The sequence below is a fragment of the Vicia villosa genome, linkage group LG1 (assembly GCF_029867415.1).
Source record: "Vicia villosa cultivar HV-30 ecotype Madison, WI linkage group LG1, Vvil1.0, whole genome shotgun sequence".
Classification (NCBI taxonomy): domain Eukaryota; kingdom Viridiplantae; phylum Streptophyta; class Magnoliopsida; order Fabales; family Fabaceae; genus Vicia; species Vicia villosa.
This window is the reverse complement of record NC_081180.1, coordinates 2161053-2172040: the sequence shown is the minus strand read 5'-3', so window position 1 is coordinate 2172040 and position 10988 is coordinate 2161053. Positions and strand designations below refer to the sequence as shown.

The window sequence follows — 10988 nt, the reverse complement described above, 5'->3', positions numbered from 1 at the left end:
GTTCTTATGTATGAGTATCTTCTGAAATGAAAGTGGATTATTTGTTAATCAGAAGTTCTGATTGAAATCAATTAGAAATTATGATTCAGTTATTACTAACGTTTCATTGTCTAAGTTGATTCAGAACCTCTTTAAAAGCAAAACAGCTGTAACGTTTTATCTCGGGATGGTAAACCTGTCTTTACTGTTCATGGATAAGTGCGCGTGCAGTTGAAGGGACGCCGACCATAGGTAACTGTGCAAGTCACCTCATTTGTCTTTATTATCTCTCCTCATGTCACGTAACATTAAATGCTATTCATCATTTGTTTCATTTTAAATTCTCTTCAAACGCTTCTCCTTTCCTCTTACTTTTTCTCTATTGTACTTTTCATTTTTTTTGTCTATTTAAATCCTCCGTTCCTTTGCATTCCTCATCGAGTTTTTTCTCTCTCTCTTCTATTTCCTTTCTTGCTCAAACAAAGTCTTTTTATTTTTCTCTTTAAAAAATTCCTAGTTCAAACCTAGCGTTCATCATGAATTCTCTCAACTCAATGAGAACGGATGGAAGGGTTACTCAGTTACCAGATGTAAAGCATATCTTGGGATGGCTCTCCAAGTCTCTTTCAAGACAGATCTCTTCTTCAATGCTGTTATCAACATTTATCCAAAGGAAGAAGACCTTCTTGAGTCACTGGAGCCCGTTTGCAACATTAGCTCCCTGTCTGTGAACTGTCCCTCACTTCCTCCCTGGTCTCTTGAATCTCTCCTACAGTGGAGATTCTAGTCTGAAAAGACAAGAAGACCACAGGGATTCTTGATGGGTTGACACAGATTGTGTCTTGCTAGGGTTTTGTTTTTAATTTTTGTAGTCATTTCCTCTTGGGATGACTTTTTATGTATTTGCTAGGAATGTTTCTCATCTTGTTAAACATAAGAACTTTTGTAATATCTTTTGATTATCAATGAAAAGTTTCTTTGTTTTTTACATTCCAGTGATTTTATTTGTCGTTTTATACATCTGAATCTTTTAGAATATTCTTTTTGATGTTATGACAAAAAAGGGGGAGAAGATAAATGATAAATGATTTGATTAATCTATCAGTTGCTGGGTAAAGCTCCCACACATTCCCTAACAAGAACTGCAAGTTCTATATGGTTTAAGTGTTTTGCAGGTATAAAGAAGTGAAGAAAATCTTCAAAGCAAACACAAGAAGCAAAACCATAAGAAGCGTTATTCTGTAAAAAGAATAAGCTTATGGAAACTGAAGCAAGCTGAGTGCTGTCAAGCTTCAGAATCAGAAGCACTAATAATAGAATTTGATCCAAAATTTGTCTATTTGCTTTGACAAAATTCTATTTGCTCTGATACATTATTTTAGCCTATATGGCTCTGATACATATCATGTGTTCTAATATACATTTTATGTTCTGACTCGTTCATGCTGACTTTTGTCGTTTAGTTTTTGTTCTGTAACATTTCAGGATGTAGAGATGCTCTGATGATGCTCTGGTACATTCAACAATGTTCTGATACAAATCTAGCATGAAGTGATGTTGGTAGAAATTCAAAGCTCTGAAGCTATCCGAGGGAAGCAGAAATCAGAAGCTGTGAATGTTCTAAAGATCCAGAAAACTCAAGTTCTGAAGCTGTCCTAAATGGAAGCAGAAATCAGAAGCTGTGAATGTTCTGAAGATCAAAGAAATTCAAGTTCTGAAGCTGTCCTAGATGGAAGCAGGAATCAGAAGCTGGGAATGTTCTGAAGATCAAAGAAATTCAAGTTCTGAAGCTGTCCTAGATGGAAGCAGGAATCAAAAGCTATGAGTGGTCTAAGGATCTAAAGAAATTCAAGTTCTGAAGCTGTCCAATGGAAGCAGAAGTCAGAAGCTATGAATTCTCTGAAGACAGAAGCTTATGTGATCGTCTCTATCGAAATAATCAGGGAAGTCTTTTATTAAAGTTCTTCGAGTATTTATTTCAGGGGGAGATTATTTATCTCAGGGGGAGATTGTTAATCTCAGGGGGAGACATATTCACATGCTTATGCTATAGCTGTGTAATTTGTCTTTTGCCGTCTGCTCTTTCTGATCGCAAATTCATATCATTTATATATGTTTTGTCATCATAAAAAAGGGGGAGATTGTTAGAACAAGATTTGTTCTGATCAATTATCTTAGTTTTGATGATAACAATAATATGAATTTTGCTTAAGATAATATGGTACTCTAATCCAATGCAATTTCCTTTTCAGGAAATATATATAGAGTATGCATAAATCAGCGCTCAGAAGCTTTGACTCAGAAGGTTCAGCATGCAACATCAGAACATGGTCTGGCAAGACATCAGAAGATGGTCGAAGCAGAATCAGAACATGGGTCTATGGAAGCATCAGAAGAACATGAGATCAGAAGCACTGAAGTTCTGATGGTATCACGCTCAGAAGCACTTCAAGGTCAGAAGATCAGAAGATGCTTTGCACCAAGCTGTTTGACTCTGATGATATTCAAACGTTGTATTTACAAACATCAGATCAGAAGAAAGTACAAGTGGCAGGCTACGCTGACTGACAAAAGGAACGTTAGAAGCTATTAAAGGCAACGTCAGTAGACACAGCGTGAAAAAGGCTCGAGGTAGTTGACAAAAGCGTATAACATTAAATGCAAAGCTGTACGGAACACGCAAAGCATTAAATGCGCTCAACGGTCATCTTCTCAAGCGCCTATAAATATGAAGTTCTGATGAGAAGCAAGGTTAACAACTCTGAACCAAATTCTGTGAATATTAACTTGCTGAAAACGCTGTTCAAATCAAAGCTCAGAATCTTCATCTTCATCAAAGCTCACTACATTGCTTTTGTAATATCTTAGTGAGATTAAGCTTAAACTTTAAGAGAAATATCACTGTTGTGATTATAGCTTTTAAGAAGCATTGTAATACTCTTAGAAAGATTACATTAAGTTGTAAGTAACTAGAGTGATCGTGTTGATCAGAATACTCTAGGAAGTCTTAGCTTGTGTCTAAGCAGTTGTAATTAGAGTGATCACGTGGTGGTCAGGATACTCTAAGAAAGTCTTAGCTTGTGTCTAAGCAGTTGTTCCTAGAGTGATCAGGTTGTGATCAGGATACTCTAGAAGACTTAGTTGCGGACTAAGTGGAAAACCATTGTAATCCGTGCGATTAGTGGATTAAATCCTCAGTTGAGGTAAATCATCTCTGCGGGGGTGGACTGGAGTAGTTTAGTTAACAACGAACCAGGATAAAAATAACTGTGCAATTTATTTTTATCTGTCAAGTTTTTAAAGCTACACTTATTCAAACCCCCCCTTTCTAAGTGTTTTTCTATCCTTCACTTATCACCTGCATCAAGTATCTCTCCCGGCATTAGTCATCATGATGACACAATTGTGCCTATTCCCACCCCTCAGGATGATAACTCATCGAATATTCCATCCAATATTCCATCCATTCCTGTAGAAACTCCCTAACAACATTCACCTATAGCGATCAATCCTGCAGAATGTCGTTATCCTCAACGTCTTCGTACTCCTTCCGTTCGCCTCACGGACCACGTATGTGACATTAATAATGTCACATCACAGAGTGCCTTCCCATTAAAGAATTATTTCTCTTTATCCAATTTGAGCACTTCTCATCGAGCTCTTCTTGTTAATATCATTGAAAATAAAGAACCAACATGTTATTCTCAAGCTATCAAATCAGCTGAATGGCGTGACACTATGACTAAAGAAATCCACGCCCTTGAATCCAACAACACTTGGGTTTTATCTCCTCTCCCGAATGGCAAAACCGCCATAGGTTGCAAGTGGGTATACAAAATTAAATATCACTCTAATGGTATCGTTGAGCGATATAAGGCTCGTTTAGTCGCCAAAGGCTACAATCAAGTACATGGTATTGACTACCATGAAACATTCGCACTGGTTGCCAAACTTGTCACGGTTCGACTCCTTCTCTCCATTGCTGCCATTAAAAACTGGTCGTTACATCAGCTTGATGTTAACAATGCTTTCCTCCAAGGAGACCTTAATGAAGAAGTTTACATGAAATTACCACCCGACTTCTCTCATAAAGGGAAATCATGTGTTTGCAAATTAAACAAATCCATCTATGGTCTCAAACAGGCATCCCGTCAATGGTTCTCAAAATTTTCCACCACCCTCTTTCAAAAGGGTTTTCATCAATCCATCTCTGATTATAGTCTATTCACTTTCAAAAGTAATCACACGACTATATTTGTACTCGTTTATGTAGATGACATCATCATCACTGGAAATAACGAAGACGCTATCTCCGACATCAAGAAATTTCTCGCTCAGGCCTTTTCCATCAAAGATCTTGGAAATCTTTCATACTTCTTAGGTATCGAAGTATCCCGTTCTAAAAAGGGAATATTCTTATGTCAAAGGAAATATACACTTGACATTTTATCCGACTCTGGTATGACTGGTTGCCGACCATCAGATTTTCCTATGGAGCAACACCTCCGCCTACGGCCCAATGAAGGAAGCCATCTTCCTGATCTGACAATCTATCGTCGCCTCATTGGTCGTCTATTATATTTAACAGTGCACGGCCCGACATCCAATACGCTGTTAACACTCTCAGTCAATTCATGCAATCTCCATGTATAACTCATCTCGATGCGGCCACACGAGTTCTCCGATATCTTAAAGGGAGTGTCGGCAAAGGCTTATTTCTTTCGGCTTCTAGCTCCCTCAATTTAGTTGGATATGCCGACTCTAATTGGGCTGGTTGTCCTACTACTCGTTGTTCCACTACCGGCTATTTTACCATGTTGGGCTCTTATCTTATATCATGGAAAACCAAGAAGCAACCAACAATTTCTCGTTCCTCTGCTGAAGCAAGATATCGTTCCCTTGCAACTTTATCTTCCGAGTTACAATGGTTAAAATATCTTCTCTCGGATCTCGGCATTGATCATCCTCAACTGATCACCATTCATTGTGATAGTCAAGCTGCTATTCACATCGCCGAAAACCCAGTTTTTCATGAACGCACAAAACACATTGAAATTGATTGTCATTTCGTTCGTGAGAAAATTAAATCAGGTCTTATCAGCCCTTCTTATCTCCGATCTTTTGACCAACTAGCTGACATATTTACTAAACCTCTTGGAGGCGATACTTATAAACGACTACTCGGCAAGTTGGGTGTTCTTGAGATCTCAATCCCACCTCCAACTTGAGGGGGGGTGTTAAGGATACACACATATTATTCACATTAAAGAAGGTCAAAGCAAATATCAAGACATTCAAGTATAAACAATTATAGACTAGACAAAGTATATTATATCATAATTGTATTTAAAATAGGATTTCTATTATCGGCAATTATAGACTAGACAATTATAGGCAATTAGTATACAGATCCTTGTACTCATATATATATATATATATATATATATATATATATATATATATATATATATATATATATATACATCATTACAAGAATAATATATAACAAAATTCCTTTTATCATATACTAAGGATCTCCAACGTGTTCGTGCGGTACTTTTTTTTGAAGTTTAGAGTCTAATTTCTCATTCTATTCGGTTGAACTCGCATTTTTAATTTGGATAACCACGAATATACAACAACTTTGAAACCGTTTTCTAAATTGCCTCTGAAATATTAGAGTTTTAATTTTAATTTTTTTTGCAGTCGGAATGTTATAATATTGATCATAGTTTTCTCTTTTGTAAATTTGTTAAAGTGGAAGTTGTCCCTCATGTTATTTGCATTCTATCCGTTATAATTTTTGTTCACTTTTATTCTTTTTAAGAGTATTAATTTTGTTAGAGGTGGCAAAATGGGTTGTTGTGCGTCAGGTCAGTCCGCGCATCCGTCATAAAATTGCGGGTTGAGTTGGGATTTTGTGCTCGTCGTCCACCAAAGCCCGTTCCACCAAAACCCACCGCCCACCAAAAACCGACCTGCCTATTCGTTTAGCTCATCCCGCATTTAACCGACCCTTTTTTAGTTAATTCTAATAATTGCAATTTTTTACGGTTTAATTTATATATTTTTTTTTTAATATATTATGAAATATTTTTTTAAGTAAAATTTATTTAAAAGATGCTTTATAAAAATAAGTGAAAAATTTAATTTGGAAGGCAAAAAAACTTATTAATCTGTTAAAAAAATTATAAAAAAAAAATAGATGGGCTTAATTTTTATGTCTATTTTTACTTTGCGGTCTTGCACACCCTTTTTTTTTTTTTTTTTTTTTGAACTTAAGTCAGAACGGAACTAAACGAAGAGAGTGGTCCGTTTTGCCACCTCTAAGTTTTGCCCTCCACCTGTTCTTACTTTATCTTTTTCGTTTAATATGTGATGTTGATTAAGAAAACCAATATATTAGCTTGTCAAGTCAAACTTTTAAATAATCACACCATATTTAAAACATAATTTTTAATAAATAATGCAATAAATTTAAAATTTAATTTTTAAAAATATATTCAATTTATCTAATCAAAATTCGGTTCAAATCAACTTATTCATAATTGCTCCTACTCTTACATATATATTTTTTATAGTATTGACTTAAAATAGAATTCGATATTCTATTTAATTAGTTGATTCATGAATCGAATAATATTAGAAAAGCCAATTGGCTATTTGTAAATAAAGAAAAGGATCACGATTGTCATGTTGTCACTATCTACTGATGTCATTCATCAATAACCAACAAAGCAAGAGCTTATTCATGCTTTTATTGTTTTTAGGACAATATGCTATAACATCATCTACATGTCTGCTTCCTAAAAGAAAATTCCCACTGTCAAAAGAAAAGGAAATAAAGATAAGGACCTAAACTAAATACATCTTTCATATTGTTATTCTATAATACGTATTCTAAAATCATTAATTTATATCTAAAATATTTTAATAAATACTAATGATATATTTTATGGATATATGTAGGTATTCATCTTAAAAAAATGAAAGGTAAAAAAGTGAGATAAGATTATAAATATGATAGGGAAAGAATAAGAAAGAAGAAAGAAATGCAGTAACTTGCACTACTAGAAATATTCTGTTTTCCTGCGGATTTACCTGCGGATTTGAGCAAAATTTCCGCAGGAAACGTATTTCCTGCGAATTTTCCTGCGGTTTTGGGTCCCCAGCTAAAACCTTCGTGGGTAATATTTTCGGCAGGAAAGTCCGCAGATAAATCCGCAGGAAATATCCGCAGATAAATCCGCTGTAAATTCCGCTGGTAAGTCCGCAGGTAAATCCGCAGGAATGATAAATCCGCAGGTAAATCCGCAGGTAATTTATTTCTAAATTAAAAAATAACTAAATTTTTATTTGCTTCTCTATCAATATACAAAGGTTTATACTAGAAATAATATTTGGTATTAATATCTACAATCACATACATAATCCCACCTAAATAATATCTAGCACAAACAACAAGTTCTCATCCAGCTAAAACATTCATTAACAACTCATGTCAAAATTAGGCATACGAACACTCATATTCTAATTGCAGAAAATTGAATTTGAAAACACATAATTTAGGGAAAATTTCAGAACGCAAACAATGTCGAAACCAAGTGTGCGTGCTACCAAGTGTTTGATAAAGGGTGAGATACGGAATAGGTTGGTTGATTGCGTTGGGGTTGAGTGAGTTGAGGTTGAGTGACTTCATGTTGAGTTGATATATTCTTTTTCTTGGACTTTTTTGGCGGCTCTTTGACATCAATTATATCTCCAGCTTTACCCCAAAGCACAATATACAGACCAATAATTACTCCAATTGCACCTATCAAGCTGACACACATCAAGCATTAATTAACATCATTTAATTAGATTAATAATTAAGAATGCATATAGAATTAATCTTCATTATTATCATAACTTAAATATCATTAGTACCTTCCAATATAATAATCCTTATCAAGGTTTTAAAAAACGGTGTGTTATTGCAAAACGTCTTTAACCCGATATTGAAACATATTTACGTTATGATGAATGTAGATAGTACTGAGTTAATTGAAACATATTTGCTTGAATTTTGATTGAATAATGAAAATAAGTTAAGTTAGTTATTAATTACCCTACAAAGGCTGCTATTACAAATGTAACTCCTGGAATAAGATTAATCATGGCACTTGCAATTGATGAAGAAGATATAGTCCCTCAAAATATAGATTTTGATACAATGTAATGCTGCAACATCAAACAGAATGTAAAATAATGTGCTTAATTCATTATTCATATACAAACATAAAGCTTTATGTCTGATCTATACATTCTAAAACTTGGCCCACATTCATGAAGACACGTGAATTCATTAAATGTTAAGTAACTTCTAAAAAAATGCCAAACAAATCTCGACGCAACGTTATATATAACATTCAGATTTTAAAACTTATGAAAACTGTGTAATATTTTAGGCAGAATCAATTTGTTTTCCTTTTTCCCTTTAATTTATGTTATTGTTCATTTGAAGTTGTAACTTGTAAGCTCACCCAAGCAAGTGATATAAATTTTGTTAGGTGTTTAAAATTTTGATAAATGCCAAAAGTAAGCTGTATACCTCACAAAAGGTTTCTTTGTCTTTGCAGTGCCAGCTTGTGAAAGGGATACAGTCGACATATGGACACCATGTGCAATAACTGTTGATGTTGACTCCATAAAGAACTGCAAGAAGACAACCAGCCAATCTGCATATACGATTGATCTCTTCTACAGCAACGCCCTGAAGATAATGACCGCTATGTAAAAAACTATAAAAATGGCATCCTGTTGTACATTCAGAACAACAAGCCTAAACAGTGAGAATCAAAACTATTTCTGAGAATTACATGGTCCATGACTTTAGCTGGACATTTACTTACTAGTTCTTCGGCCAAGTCATCCTTAACATCTTTCGTGAGTACAACCTAGAGAAGAAAAGCCAAGCATACAAATGTCAGATTTTGTCACTTTTTCAGTCTACTAATGTGTAAGCAAGCAGCAAACATTATCAATGATATTTCCTACCTCGAGGTTTTCACCCTCAAGGTAGTTCATACTTCAACACCATACATTGATAATAAATAGCAAAATCATGATTCCGTCAAATGTTAAAACCAACGCAAATAAATCAATCAACAAGTTCTCACCCGTGCCAAAGTACCTTGTGGCGTCCGAAGTACAACTTGATCAATTCCATTCCAGCCCTTTGTAAGTTCAGCTGCTGCTCTAAAGTTCCATACAGCAGCATAATGCCCCATCTATGAGAAAAAATAACACAGTTTAAGAACTAAGAGAATATAACACTACCGGAAAAGTGACAACAGGAAGTCGTAGGAAGTTTCCTGCTATAATATCGAACAAGTGCAGCTGAAATAATGAAAAATAGTTAAAATAAAATGATACTACCAATTGATAACTTAAAAAATTAACAATTAGAGTTCAACAACCCTATAAGTTTCATGTATACCTTATGTATGTGCCAACAAAACAAAACTACTGACCTTTATATTCAATGCATCTTTTCATTACTAGAGATGGTGAGCACGACGAGTCGTCTTTGTAAACTACGAGTCAAGAACTAATACGGGACTCGGTTGTTGTAACTCAGTTATTTCCGCTATACTGTTTAGTAATTTATCACACTTCTGCAGTAGCTCTCTCCATTCTCTGTACTGGTCCTCCGCCTTATTTAACTTCTGCACCGTAATGAAACTAATCTCTTTAATTAATTAATCCACATCCAATAGAATTAATTAATTTAACAAGCCTTTGTGTCAGTGTGTGAAGAGGTACTGAAGCTACTGTCAGAAACAGTGGATGATTCGTGTTCCGCCACGGTCTTCATTTAGACTACAAGCTTGAAAATATTTAGGAAGATTCACCCCAAAAACTGTTATCACTCCTGCAACAAGTAAAAGATATGGTTTGTGAATAGTATAAAATGAATTGTATGACAAACTGGCCTAAAAATACTTAGAAATCTGGAAACAGAATGTCTTGGGGATAGTCTTGTATATGAATTACCTAGCAGTAGCGAGCCTCAAAAAACAAAGATTAAGTAAAAGATATGGTTTCTGAGTTTCATCAAGAAGACCATATTGAAACATTCTCCTCAAAAGTGCTTCACCTTCAAAGATCCGATGAGGGTTCTTCTCATCCAGTGTCAACAGATTCCTTTCATTGTTACAGATCCGACTAAGAGCGTACTGAACCCTCCAGAGCTCCCTCTTGCACCTAAGTCCATACTAGTATATTAGTATACGCCTTATCACCATCAGTTAAATTTAATATGCACATACAACCATATATATGCCTTATCACCAAATTCAACTCATATTTATGCAATGACTATAACTCCTATTTTAAGATATCATTCACAATTATAGTGACCATATATAATTAAGGAACCTAAAAGACACATAAACCATGATTTTGGCTTAGAATTCCTTCAATCAGCAATGCAGGGCATGAAGGATAGATGTTGGAGTTCATTGCTTACTAGAGTTTGAACTACAATCATTCTGTGCTGTACTAATTTCTAACGCAGCATACAAAAACCATTCTAATAAACCCTAAATCTGCCACAAAAAGAAATATCAGCAGCATTCAGCATAACCAGTAAACAAACACTTCAAAAATAAACCACAATTAAACAAAACGAAACAGCAAAAATTCAATTAATAGAGCGTGCGAGAAGAACGGCGAGAATCACCGTCGTCTATGTACTTAGAAGAACGGCGAGAATAACTTTTGTGGTTGTGAATCTTCAATCGATGGTTGTGAATCTTCAATCGGTGGAGCGTTTCTAGGTTTCCATAGCTTCTGTTCAATCGCTAAAAAGGTACTTCTCCGAAGAAGCGTTTTTGAATAAGTCGTTAGCTTTCACCGAAGAAGCGTTTTTGAATAAGTCGTTTGCTTTCACCGAAGAAGCGTTTTTAGATTTTTTTTTTAAGCTGCATATTTAGGTCAATGCATAAGTATCCTAATCTTCCTTTCTA

The 10988-nt window shown here is 35.0% G+C and overlaps 1 protein-coding gene across 10 annotated transcripts; it reads right to left on the bottom strand.

Moving 5' to 3' along the window:
• Window positions 1–7339: 7339 nt before the first annotated feature.
• LOC131626478 (uncharacterized) lies at window positions 7340–10941 on the bottom strand. Of its 10 annotated transcripts, none has more exons than XR_009291175.1 (7): window positions 10015–10941; window positions 9492–9892; window positions 9138–9248; window positions 8871–8915; window positions 8570–8775; window positions 8087–8199; window positions 7340–7800 (listed from the first exon to the last, which is right to left on the bottom strand). XR_009291175.1 is itself a non-coding variant. In XM_058897307.1 (7 exons), the coding sequence occupies exons 4-7, from the start codon at window positions 9246–9248 to the stop codon at window positions 7747–7749; spliced, it is 372 nt and encodes a 123-aa protein (XP_058753290.1). In that variant the 5' UTR covers window positions 9492–9702; window positions 9784–9892; window positions 10015–10941; the 3' UTR covers window positions 7340–7746. The 10 variants fall into 10 exon arrangements, 7 of the variants coding, with proteins under 7 accessions (XP_058753290.1, XP_058753298.1, XP_058753281.1 ...); XR_009291174.1 differs by having other exon boundaries at window positions 8570–8731; XR_009291176.1 differs by having other exon boundaries at window positions 9152–9248.
• Between the last annotated feature and the right edge of the window lie 47 nt (window positions 10942–10988).

Coding starts and splice junctions, on each gene's coding strand:
- LOC131626478 (XM_058897307.1), bottom strand. CDS start 9,248: ATGGGGCATTATGCTGCTGTATGGAACTTTAGAGCAGCAGCTGAACTT. Junction 8,732..8,870: donor ATGACTTGGCCGAAGAACTA/GTAAGTAAATGT, acceptor CATTATCTTCAG/GGCGTTGCTGTAGAAGAGAT. Junction 7,801..8,569: donor ACAAAGAAACCTTTTGTGAG/GTATACAGCTTA, acceptor GATGTGTGTCAG/CTTGATAGGTGCAATTGGAG.